This window comes from Electrophorus electricus, chromosome 4, assembly GCF_013358815.1.
Source record: "Electrophorus electricus isolate fEleEle1 chromosome 4, fEleEle1.pri, whole genome shotgun sequence".
Taxonomy (NCBI): Eukaryota; Metazoa; Chordata; class Actinopteri; order Gymnotiformes; family Gymnotidae; genus Electrophorus; species Electrophorus electricus.
This window is the reverse complement of record NC_049538.1, coordinates 26,976,153-26,989,886: the sequence shown is the minus strand read 5'-3', so window position 1 is coordinate 26,989,886 and position 13,734 is coordinate 26,976,153. Positions and strand designations below refer to the sequence as shown.

The 13,734-nt window shown below is 38.4% G+C and overlaps 1 protein-coding gene across 1 annotated transcript; it reads left to right on the top strand.

Annotated features, from left to right (window-relative positions):
- The first annotated feature begins 2,265 nt into the window (after positions 1-2,265).
- On the top strand, positions 2,266-13,388 carry calb2a (calbindin 2a). The gene is made up of 11 exons (XM_027003996.2): positions 2,266-2,441; positions 5,831-5,907; positions 6,458-6,547; positions 6,846-6,926; positions 9,071-9,127; positions 9,644-9,721; positions 11,138-11,193; positions 11,294-11,333; positions 11,433-11,486; positions 12,608-12,676; positions 12,770-13,388. The coding sequence occupies exons 1-11, from the start codon at positions 2,348-2,350 to the stop codon at positions 12,884-12,886; spliced, it is 813 nt and encodes a 270-aa protein (XP_026859797.1). The 5' UTR covers positions 2,266-2,347; the 3' UTR covers positions 12,887-13,388.
- Positions 13,389-13,734: the final 346 nt, after the last annotated feature.

Genomic DNA, 13,734 nt, shown 5'->3' with positions numbered 1-13,734 from the left:
TTTTATATATAAATGGCCTGATCTCACATGGAATATGAAGGTATTATGAGCAAGACCACTTTTGATGGATTTTATACAAACTGATTTTGCATGTAACCTTAACCATTTGTAGCCTTTCATACAAGTACAGTCAAAAGAGCGAATGTGTAATTGTGAGACCATGCTGATGTAAACCGATCCTCATCCATTTCAGTTCCACTGGTGATGCAGACGATGAGGGTGCACTCCACATCATTCATATTTCAACACCAATTAGGAATCAGGCTGCCCTAGCTGTGGCCTTCCAAGACCAATTAGGAATCAGGCTGCCCTAGCTGTGGCCTTCCAAGACCATGATGCCGCTTTCCCTCATCATAAGTCCCATCAATCAGCAGTGCCCTTAAGCTGAAGGAGCTGTGTCCTAGCAGTGAGACATGGTAAATTACACCTTCAGCTTTTCCCTCTATTACTAAAACCTGAGTTCTATGTGGCAAACCCAAACACTGTATCACCAGTGTTTGTGTGGCACTGCTGAGCCCCTGGGGCTGATTCTCATTTTTATGTATTCCCTTTTCCAACACATCTGATGTTCAGCACATAAGCTCATTGCAAACAGCCTTCAGTAGTTTGTCCTCAGCATAGCTATGGTCAGACAAATGTACTATACTCACAAAAGAAGCTGGTTCATCATGTTCCTACACCAAAAGCCAAATGCAAATCACAAGGCAAGACAACACTGATTTTTTTTTTAATGTTTATCCTTGACATCAAAGCATACATTTGGTGTCCAACAATGAGTGCTTAGACTATTCATTATACAAATATATAACTTAAACAAGAGCCCCAAAGTGTGCTGGCATAAATTGTTAATCAAACCCTATGTTGATTAAACAGTGACTCTAACACAAACAGTCATCACCTTGGACCCTGTTCAAAATCTGTCACTATGTGCCTATACTCATAATACAGACTGAAATGGAAGCAGAGCCTCCCCAGAGACAGTACTCCTGGGGACATGTGAAATGTGATTAGTTTGTGGAGATCTAATTAATTTGGCTTTGCTAGAGTCAGTTCAGGAAAACACTTGAAATTGGCATTAAAGCTTCTGGAGCTTCACATCCACTGTCTCCTGTCGTTCATTCAGGAGCAAGTGCGTTGTCATTATTGCCAAGCTGTCAGTCCCTGCGGCAGGCGAGCATCAGGATATTTCTCACAAGGCGTACTCCCATGACTGAGGCGCTCTTTCTGGGTATAGTACTAATCCGCATGGATGAACGTGAAGGGATAATTAGCCAATGATGCTTCAGGCTCCGAGAGACCAAAGCCACTGATCGCTCACTATGGTGAATACCTCTCTGAGGTGCTCAAGTGATCATTTATTTGCAAAAATGCAAAATCTCTCTCTCTCTCTCTCTCTCTCTCTCTCTCTCTCTCTCTCTCTCTCTCTCTCTCTCTCTCTCTCTCTCTCTCTCACACACACACACACACACACACAAAATCCACTTTCTCACACACATACAGCAGTGCTCGAAAGTTTGTGAACCTTTTAGAAGTTTCTACATTTCTGCATAAATTTGAACTAAAAATCAGATTGTCACACAAGTCCTAAAAGTAGATATAGAGAACCAAACCAAAGAAATGAGATAAAATATTAGATTCCGTCATTTATTGACTGAGGGAAATGAGCCAATATTACATATCTGTGAGTGTCAAAAGTATGTGAACATTTAGGATTGGCAAATGACTCTTTCAAGCACCACAGTATGCACTCTCACGCACACGCACACACCCTTGCCCCCAAGTTCCCTTTTAAACAGGGGAAACCATGGCAATGTCACGCTTACATTGTTCACACATAATTTGTTCATAGGCCTATGGTAAAAGCGTGCTCAATACTTCCATAACATACAAAATGAATGTAGCAGAAAAAAATGCAACAGAATGCGATTAATTTTTATTCCCATAAAGCCATTTGTTACTGTGTCTAAACTTTAGGTATTATTTACACAATTGAGGAGCATGTAGAGATATTCGGCTTGGGGAGACCAAAGCTAATGCCTAACAACGAACAACGCCTAACCGAACTGAAGTTCTACGGATGGTCTCGGTGCGCTGAGCAGCGCTTTACGTGCGAAGAGAGGAGGCTTTCACGTCGCCAACCACATCTTACGTATCAGCATATGCGTGCGAGTGGAGCCTGACGGTAATGGGGCTACTGCGCCACCCGCATGCCCGTTGGGGAATTGCAGTCTTTGCGCTTATTTAAAAGCTCCAGCAGCGCACGGAGGAACAGTGAGAATCGGTGTCTTGACAAGTAGACGTTCGCCGGGGATTTTCTTGCGCACAAGGAGAGAAATAAACGAAAACTATGGCAAACAAAGCGCAACAACCTCCTTATCTTCACTTGGCGGAACTGACGGCATCCCAGTTCCTCGAAATCTGGAAACATTTTGATACCGATGGTGAGTGAGGAGCAAAGTTATTCAAAGGAATTGTACATGATTACGCGCGCCACCTTTGACTAACTAAGATGCTTGCAAGGATACTAAAAAAGAGAAAACGTTTAGGGTTTTGAGATTTCACAATAGATGAGCAAAATAATATTCCAAGAGAACTTTTGAGGAGAAATGTTTTTCAGTGCAATGCAAGAAAAGAAAATGTCATAACGGATAAGATGTTATATTCTTACCTCGAACACAGACGTACTGGCACAGTTGGATCTCGTTTTTGTCACTTGACCTCAGAGTTCATAGGCTACAGTTAGAGTTTGCTTTTAAACTTCTTGTTTTGGGGAATTTATTTACGTTTGTTTTCAAGATACCCAGTCCCATTTAGCAGGATGTGCTGTGGTAACACAACAAAACTATAATTCAGGCTTTCTAATTTTAACCTGCAAAATATATGATATAATGATATATAGTATAGATTAAATACAGGCAGACATAAATTCGATTATAGTATATATTAGATACAGACAAAATATAATGGTATTTATAATGGTATTTTAATTATATATATATATATATATATATATATATATATATATATATATATATATATATATATATATATATATATATATATATATATAATTACTGAAGTGCTATTCATCATGAAAAATGAGTTGTTGTTTTTTTCAGGTATCAGTAAACTAATTGAAAAGTAGGTGCAATTAAAGAACTCATTTACCGGTGTACTTTTGCTCAGATAGGAAAGCTATGGGTTGTATGGGTTGTGTTGATACATGCACGCACTTGAAGCCGTGACACATTGTTCCAATCCAAAAACGGAGTCACAACTGAACTGACTATTGTTCTGCACCGCAGAGGTACCACCATGTGGTATGGTGCGCTAAATGGGCACAGAATTGCTTTAGCGATTATACGCAAAACTAATGCGAATAGCTTGACGTATAAAATCAATGTCTATGTAATATGTTCTACTGTGTAGACGAGTTCATTTCACTAGCACTGTACAGGGACCAGGATGCGCAAATCTGTACCATAATGCGTGTTGGTGACCACAATGGGCTTCGCACGATGGAAGGGTTGGGCGTAGCACACTTTAAAGTCCGCTGGTCCCTAATATGTAGATATACATATTTATCTATAAAATAAGACTTTTTAATAGAAAAATGTTTACATTATTACACAATAAAAAAAATCCTCGTTGAGCGAAGTTTGCGGTATGGAGGGGGGGTATCATTGAATGAGTGTGGAAAGAAACTAAAAACATTTCATCTAGAATAACTCTTAAACAAGTAAAAAGCTAACTGGCAAAGAAGCCATTTAAATCACAGTATCATGCATCATATATAAGAATCTCGTTCTCGAATTCTTCGACCATCACGTGGTGGAATTCACTCGTTTATAACTAGTGAATTGTACAACCGTACTTTAAATTTGAATCCATGGGGCCTAGATATAAGAATTGGCTCTATAGCTACAATCTGGTTAAACTAATGTTCTGCATGGCAATTAACAAATAATCTATAAAATATCAACGTGTTCTCAAGTCATCTCGTTCACTAACACATTAAAAGACCTATGACATTACTAGAGATTTCAGATTCCTCTAAGATACTGAATATCCTGAGCAATTAATCCACCTATGGCTCTGGGTGGGAGACGTCTGTAGTAAGTGCATTCACTTGGCCTTATATAAAAATGCAGTTGCACTTGTGGTGCAAATAATTGGAAATGATTGCTATTTATTGTCGACTACTGAACATTTCCAAAAGCATTTGATTTAATATGAATTATTACAAAAGGGAGTTTTGCAGTAGAAATGGATCCATTTAATTGGAATAAAAGGGACCCAATCACAGCCTTCACACATTCTAGATCCAGTGCTACCAATATCTGATGTGGGCTTTACTTGGATAACACAACTGGATGGCATGAATGATCCAAAATGGAAAGAGCAACATATGAGCCCTAATATGTCTGGTCATGCTCATGTGGATGCTGCAGTGGTGGCAGCCTCAGATGACAGAATAAAAACAGCTGTACACTCAAAAAAAAAAAAGAAAAAAAGTCTAATTGATCTCTTAAAATGGTAAACTGTTGAAAGCAAATAAGAAAGTCCCAATTCTCAATATATTACTTCATAATTTGAGAGGATGGTTTTAGTATTTCCTAACCAAAGTATTAAAATTTTCAAACATTGCTGAAAGTACAAAGATAATGATTGTGCCTAAATCATTTGAATACCTGATTTTGTTTTTCAATAATGACCAAGCAATTTGAAACCACTGGTGTTATGGTAAACCATACACCCCTTTTGGAATCTTAAAAAGTGTATTTTATGAATTTCTCTGCAGTAGATAATGCATCTTATTGTAATAAAAATGAATCAGGCACAATTAACTGTTTTAATTGCAAATTAAATGTAATGCAAAGGATTAACATTTCATATATCAATAGAGAAAAAAACAAAACAGCAATTGGTTTCTTCCTGCATATGCCAAGGTATTTGGATAGAATGTAATTAAAGTGCATGACCCCACAATTCATCAGAATAAACCAATTAAGTACTCTATTGCGCGGATCTGAGTCAGAACTCAATGCATAATCAATGTGCAGTTGTTGAGATAATGAAAGTCACAGGGCATTGCCAGCACTGTGGCAGTTTAGATGACTCTTTATCATGTTTTGCACAATAAGCATGTTGGCATATGTCTGCGCCACACTGTATTATTACTTTGTGGTTATTGTAAATATCAGAGAGAGACTGTTTCCCCTTGCGTGCTCAATTTTTAGCTGTCTATAAATGCCACTGTTGTCTGCAGAAAAAAATAATTTAAAGTCTCTAGAGATTAAAGATAGACGGTTCAAATGTACTGCAAATAATACTCCTTCATCTTAATCTAGAAATGCACACATTTCCTTTGCTCAAAGGCCACTTTCCTCATATGGGAAATTGTCTACAGATAATATTATCCCATATATATATAATTGGTTGGAAATTGGGTTGGAATTTCCTTTTAGTCCTTTCAAATAAATTAAACTTAAATGGCAACCACAGAAGGTTCCATAATTAGAGCCAAAGTGGGAAAAAAAGAGATACTCAAAGCACGATTGGGAGGACAGCCATCAAGAGTTTTTAATTAAGCCCTGTACTTACCCTGATTTGGGTGCCAGCCAGCACACCAATACTGAAAGTCAACCAGCTTTATAGAAAGCTTGCCATCCAGCCAAATGAATTACTTTATGTCAGTTTTCCACTGTCAGACAGCGTTCATAGTCTCTGTCCGAGCATGGAAAACAGAACACTGCACTGAGAAATACCAGCACTGGCTTTATATAATTCAGATTTCAAATGTTAGTATAATACAGATCTCATATTACAGGGAATGGCTACATCGAGGGCAAAGAGCTTGAAAACTTCTTTAGAGAACTGGAGACAGCACGACGAGGCGCAGGCGTGGTAAGTAAACAGAGAGGAACACAACTAACTTCAGAATTGTATGGAGCAGACAATGAATACATTTTGATGCCAAACTGCACTAATAACTCTATAGACATTCAGGAGATAGTGAATTTCTCCAAAAAAAATGCTTTTTAATAGAGTCAAGCTTCAAGTCCTCACAAATATGGCCATTTTATCCAAACCTATGAAATGATGACAGCCCCGAACTCCATAGATGGAATGTATATGAAGTCTTAGCAAGGGAAAGGCAGAAAGAGCATTCATTGTCCTGCCTGTCAAACAGTGAAAGTCAGGAGTCTCAGAAATGATGTCAAATATGTTTATCCTACAGGCTCATAAATTCGGTAACGAGCCTATGTATCTTCTCTAAAGCACCCACAAACTGACATGACCTTCTTTACATAGCAGCATTATGTAAGATATTGTATCGACAATGTTAGCACCATGAAAACATTACCCGGACAAATGAATTTCAAATGAAAGTGATAGTTGCTAGTTAATAGCTAGCACTGAAGCACAGTCATCTCGGTATGCTGGTGTGTTTCAGGACCCCACAAATGCATCTTTCAGAGAGAAGATGAAAGAGTTTATGCAGAAATTCGACAAGAACAAAGATGGTAGGATTGAGATGTCAGAGGTAAGAAATTGCACAGTTCCAGATATAGAATCACTGATTCACTTGCCAAGGTCAGACTGCCAATGACCTTTAAGATGATAGATTTTCAGATTCAATCTCTCAGTTTTATATGCTCGAAAATAACAGAGGGATGTGCATCACCGCTTTAATCTTCCCAAGTTGTCATTTACTCACAGCACCATATGAAAAAATATCTTCCTCTTTCCTTTCACCTCTCTCTCTCTCTCTCTCTCTCTCTCTCTCTCTCTCTCTCTCTCTCTCCTCATCTCTCTGCTTGTGTATCCCTTTCCCTTCCAAGCTGGCCCAGATCCTACCAACGGAAGAGAATTTCCTGCTCTGCTTCAGGCAGTTTGTAAGCTCCAGCTCTGAGTTCATGGCGGTAAGCAATTAGGTTAATTCCTTTATATAGCAGACCTACACAGTGGGGTCTATCTGAATCAGTGGTGACAGTTGAAGTACCACTATGTATGAACTATTGCACCACAGACATAGCATGCATCAACAGGTCTTCATATGGTAGCAGCACACCACTCAAGAGTGTAGTTATATATATTGGCAATTTAAACAGCTCAGTATGCTTTTTTTCCTGTTTTTGTAATTAACTGCCAAATAAGGCTTATTACATATTATTCACACTCTTTGGATAATGTATTTGTCCAGTGTAAAAAGGTCAAAACAAAAAACAGGTTTTCTTCAAACTAGGATTACAGAGACTGAACAAATGGTTTTAGGGTAGAATTCTACAAGTCTCTACAGTGCACATAAGCACACTGAGGATCTCTTATAAATATGTCATAGAGTTAATTAAGAGAGTTGGAATTGGATCCAGATGATTCATTATAAAATGTTAATCATGACTTTAAATAGCTCAATGGGTAAAAACTGAATATGTTTCCAGATGAAGCATTCAAAAAACTAATATTAATATCCTAACGACTGCAAGGAGATTGTCCTGTAAAAAAATGTAAATCACACTAAATGTAATGTATAAGTAATTGCTTCTCTTTTTCAGAGGCTATAGTCCTAAAAACACTTTAACAGTGTACAGCTCTACTGCATGCATGAGGTCTTCAGTGGCCAATATAACGCCACAATTATCTCCTCTGTGCTTATCAAGTGCTTTACCAAGATCAACCTAAATGTGATATAGAATACTGATTGGGGTCAGATTGGTTTACAGAAGGATGAGAGGCCCTGCCTGACAGTAAAATAACCATTTATGTCCACAATAGAGAAGGGCCCTTCTAGGAACCCTTCTCTTTTCATTACCCTAATCATATTAGAGCAAGGAAATTTCTCCGACCTGTCTAAATTCAAGTCAAAGCAAGTGGTAATTAGATGGGGATGCAGTCCACTTAACCGATGGGCTATTTTCATCACTCCTGTCTCTAATATTCCGTTACTCAGCCCCTTCATGTCATGGAGAAAAGTACAGTTACACGAAATAAATTCAAATTGATATTTTTTCATACTTTGACTTGGATCAAAAGTATGGACTGACTTTGTTATCATTACATTATATGAAGCTGGGAAAGGAGTGGCATAAGGGTGGAAGGGGGAACTTTTAGGAAGTACACACTTCCATTTTCAGAGTAATACATTATAGATGGGGCTGCTGTTATTTTCTGCAGACCTGAGAAGGGAGAGCATCTATCTTTGATAGGAACCCTTGCTGGAAGCATGGACAGCAGCTAGATTAAAACACCAATTACACTGCATTTTGCAGTTCTTGTTGCCAATGCACAGCTGAGCTGAATAGAAAATGGACATGGACGCTAAAACCCGACAATTACAACTACCACCCACTCCCCCTCTGGGCTTTGTGAATACATTTTGGAAGGAGACAAAGGCTGAGTGACAATGTGGAAAAACTATCATGTGTAGACCCTGTTTCCTTATGGAATGTTACTTTAATCACCAGTGGAACTTGACAGAACAGTACAGAATTTGACATTTATAGTAATTGACAAAACAGGATTGACTTGTGCAGTCACGACTACCAACACAGTGTTAACACAACGCAGTGTTAACACAACGCAGTGTTAAACACCTACAGACTTACATATGGTTCATGACTGGGGGAGCAGACACTGTGCAGGGATGTGAATGCAGGGATGAAAAAATTACTTTCTACCTACTGCATGTATGATTACTGGTGATCTGAGTGAACGGATTCTATGTCATAATGTTCTCACTTCAAATTTCTGTAATAAGACTAGATTATTCTTTTTTTTTTAAATAAATTTCAATGCTGAGACTTCAATGAACTGGTTTCAATGAACCTGTGACATTTTTAAAACATTTTTTGGTGTCATGTTAATGGAGACTGTGATCATTGAAAGTTCCCTAATATAGAGTTTTAAATCATTTAAATATACCAGTAAATTTAATAAAGTTTAAATATAAAGTTAAAATAATTTATACATAATAAAGTATGACAAGTGTTGGTAATCTGTTTTTGTTTTCGTATAACTTTAAGAACTTTATAGTACCTTGACTTATTTTGTTTATGTCTGTCTGAAGGCCTGGCGAAGGTATGATACAGACCGCAGTGGCTACATTGAAGCAAATGAACTGAAGGTAAGCTATAGGCCAGCACCGATATTCCTAAGACCACTGCGTAGTCCCGGCAGAAACTATGACTACCTCTAGATGGTGCTAAGATACTATGCCCTATCATGCACTTTATGTCATTAAACAAAAGCTACTGTGTACAATTTACAAAAATCACAGAATCACACACGTTGTGCGATTTTGTAGCTGGGGTACTGTGCTCCAGCCTGTCCCAGATCAATGTGACACTGTACTTCCATGACTGAGGAGGCAAATAGAAGGCATGCAAATTATTCTAGCATTGGTTAGTGCCACCCAAAGGGAAGATTCAAATCTCTGCATCAACTCTCAGCATACAAATAATCACACAAAGAAACTACATTTTCAAAGGAGATAAATTGCAAACGTGTAACAGGCCACCAAACATTAAATAAATGGTTGTAAGTGGTTTGCTAGTGGACCATACACTTCCTAAGACATATACACACTTGTTTCTTATACTGGCTGATGTCTTATGATCTTGATCTGTCCTTTCTTCTATAGGGCTTTCTCTCAGACCTTCTGATAAAGGCTAACAGACACTATGATGACCAGAAACTGCAAGAATACACACAGACAATTGTAAGTATCTAAAGCCAGGAATGTCATTGCCAAACTTCAACATGTTTATAATATTCTGCACGTTTCACAATATTAACTATCATCAAAGCAGAGCTCATGTTGCAAGTGGGAAGTATATCTTTGTGGATCAATTCAAGGGAAATGCCAGGTGGCATTCAACTATGGTGGCCGCTTTAACTGCCCCTAAACAAAGGGCATCACATCCCCAGAAGGAGGACATTCAAGGGGTGGGGATATGACACTATAACACATAAAATTAAAACCATAACCTATCTAGCTCACTAACGGAGCTGACCAATTTGATCTAGAAATCTGTAACATTAATGAATTAATCACCTGCTTGAAGTATTTAAATCTGGCATAGTGTACAGAAGGCATGAAGTTCACTTTTCCAATTCTTTGAAAGGAAAAGATGTGCTGACCACTGAGAACTAAAGTCATTTTTCCCCCTTTGGTGTTTTCACACAGTCCCCAACATCCTAACTGATTAGCATTTCGAGCACAGACTTTCTGCGATTGGCCGGTAGGTGAGGTATGAGACTGTGTTAACACCAAGAAATACAAGGTATTTACTTTGACAAGTGTGGCGCAGTAAATAAAGCAGGTACCCCTCCTATATTACAGATCACTAATCACTTCTTTAGAAGGCTACAATAAGCCAGCCCTTGTAAAAAACATCATAAATTTCATTGGTCACATATACTGTCATTTTGCTAATAGAATTACATTACGGATATAACCAGAATGTGCACATAGGCACATGCACAGCTCCGAGTCCCCACAGCCATACCAGCAAGCAGTTTTGTTTTGCTCCACTGTCAGATAGAAATGTATCTTATGAAATGTAGTAATCAAGAATGTGTCTTGTAGCCCATATGATAAAATGGTTTTTTTTTTACATTTTATTTATGAAATATACTTATATTAGGTTTTTTGAGTTTTTCAAAGTGAATACATTGTTTCTGCAAAAGGAGAGTAAACACTGAACTGCACACCAATTATGTTTTTGTTTGAAATATAAATGAAATTTAATATAGAGTTAAAAGGCATTGGAAAGCCATTAGCCACCACACTTGTGACAATGTCCACAGTGAAAAATCACTAATGTTGAATTAAGACTTACAGTGTTCCTTCACTAGTCCAGCTGGTCTTAAAAAACACATCCAGATGGATCCCTGGTGCTTCTATTCTGTAAAAATTGGATTGTTTGGGCTCACACTAACCTATTCCCACTCAAGGTGCACTTACATGTGTTCCCCGTATCACTCATTTAATGTTTACAGGTCCTGACAAATTTCTCTCTCTCTCTCTCTCTCTCTCTCTCTCTCTCTCTCTCTCTCTCTCTCTCTCTCTCTCTCTCTCTCTCTCTCTCTCTCTCTCTCTCTCTCTCTCTCTCTCTCTCTCTCTCTCTCTAAGCTTAAGATGTTTGACCTGAATGGGGATGGGAAATTAGGTCTCTCTGAGATGGCAAGGTGAGCATTTCCTTTTACGAATGCTCTAGTTGATTAGCAGAATTCCTCTCACTTTACAAACCCATTTTCTAATGGTTACTTAATTGCTTTTCTTTTTAAGGCTTCTACCGGTCCAGGAAAATTTCTTATTGAAATTCCAGGTAAGAACATAACTTTATAAGTTAAAGGTTAAAAGCAAAGTTGCATGAATACACCAAAGACTTCTCTAAAGAACAGAGCTGGAAACTTTTGTATTGCAGGGTGTAAAACTGACTGCTGAGCAGTTCAATGCCATCTTCACATATTATGACAAGGTAAGGCTCAATTCTTCATGAATATGAATGCAGGAATGTTGCCTGCCGTCAACAACATGATTCAGTACAGTGGACAAAACTAAGGGAGGTCTCTCATCTCTGTTTATGTCTGGTGTCCACTCACTCTTGTAAATCCATTTTGCATGCAAATGGAAAGTGTTATCACTCACCTCAGCAGGTAAATGACTGCAAGCAGTGCACCTGTACTTTTAGGCTTAAGCATACTCAAGATATCATTTGCCTGACAAAGGCTTTTGGGTGTCACGATTGCAAATGCAAATTACAAGGTGGTGGGAGACCAACAGAATTTACCCTTCTCAATGTAAACATCTACAAAATCCATTCATTCATCTGTGTCCTATCACACAATGTATGTAGCTACAGTGTCCTTTATTGTTTTTTCCTCTAAAACATATTACATGCTATTTTAAAAAATAGTTTACTTTTTTTTTTTTTTTTTTTTTGCTGTTTCAATGGGCATCCACAGCTTAGCTATATTTCTGTTGTATTCATTTGGGCAAATGGATGAGACCTCTGTTCAGCACTAGCACATAAAACAGCAGTAGAAAACTCTTGGCCTTTTTAACCTTTAGTATTAAAAATATTACTGCCAAAAATGCCTCCCCTGGCATGTAGTTGCTTAGAACAAGCTGGCTATGATGACTGCAGCAAATGCCTAATCATGAATAAAACATAGGCTGAGTATGCACAAGGTGCGTCAAACACTAAATACTATAATGCATTAATGCTGTGGTGCGTGTCCTGTATCATTGTTCCAATTCCCCCAGCTACATCTGAACCACAGGCAGTTCCAAGGCATCATTATGGAGGCACGCATAAAGGAAAAATAATAATTAATGGCAAGAGAGAGGCAGTGCAGGTTGACCAAACACTAATGCAACTTTGATGTAGACAAAGTTGGACTGCTTGCAAAGCAGCTGGGCTGACCTCCAACATCACCCACAATTCGATCATGAAGCTGTCTTATGAATGAGTCTCAAGAATTAACAATCAAAAAGGAGATTTTCTTTGGTCATTGCAGTCCCCCGTGCAATGACAATTGGCTCCTTGTGCACATGGCATTCATGAGTAACTCAATGTACTCTCTCTGCGGTTGTAAGGATGGAAATGGCTACATCGATGAGCAGGAGCTGGAAGCACTCTTGAGGGACCTCTATGAGAAGAGCTCGGTAAGAGGACATCGCCCGTAGCCAATAGGTTATGACTTGTAATTGATCATGGTTTTTGTAACCGTTATGCTATGCTTCCCTACTTGATCTTAGGAGGTGGACACCAAGGACCTAACCGGCTATAAGAGGAGCATCATGGCCTTGTCAGATGGGGGTAAACTGTACCGCTCAGAGCTTGAGATTGTCCTTTGCCGGGAGCCCCTTCTGTGAAGCTACACCCACTGGACTTGATTTCACCTGTCTGAGCTGCCTGTCTACTGTAAACAGGTGCATGTGCCGGGCACGTCCCACCCCCACTCCTCACCGCCCCCCATCTACCCCACCCCCTACATGTGTTTTGAATGAACGTGCAGTGCAAAGCACATCAAAGCCCCACATTTAGTTACCCCTCCCACGTCTCCAGTCCCCACTGCTCCAAATACAGACCAGACTGTTCAAGCTATGGTGTTGCCCTCTGCTCAGTTTTTAAACTATACATATAAAAAGAATAGTTGAATGAATCTTCATGAAAATATTTTAACGGTTTGAAAAAGAATCTGATTTATTTATTGGTTTGTTGTTTGTTTGTTTGTTAATTTATGCATTAAATCCTTGGCTTGGAATGCATTCTCTTGTTTCCTCCCCAGCCAGGTCTTATTTTCTCCTTTATAAGATGTTACTGTATGATACTGATGTTACCAAGCATTAAAAGATATGTGAAGAACAAAATCTATTATTTATGGCTAAGTTTGGTCTTTTCCAAAGAACCATGTTAACACACTTTTTTCTAACTTTCATGTACTGTGTAATGTATTTCCATTAATTTGTCTGTTCTTTTAAGGTGTAACTACTTTCACTCTCTTCAAGCAAATATTTCCTTCACATTATCAACTCAGTTTATCGATATCATTTCTATTTTATAATTTCTAGTAAAATCTTACTTAACTATGTGCAGAGGGTTTAAAATCCAAATCAATTATTTATGCATGTTTTGTTTTCCACATCCCATTCTAAAACTTGAAATTCTCATCAATTAAGCATTGGTATACAATCCTCGGGCAGTGTGCGTTTCATAAAGG

Bases quoted from the DNA above. Each gene is read 5' to 3' on its own strand.
- calb2a (XM_027003996.2), top strand. From the start codon at position 2,348: ATGGCAAACAAAGCGCAACAACCTCCTTATCTTCACTTGGCGGAACTG. The intron at 9,128-9,643 runs GTAAGCTATAGG...TTTCTTCTATAG, and splicing joins TTGAAGCAAATGAACTGAAG to GGCTTTCTCTCAGACCTTCT. The intron at 9,722-11,137 runs GTAAGTATCTAA...TCTCTCTCTAAG, and splicing joins AAGAATACACACAGACAATT to CTTAAGATGTTTGACCTGAA.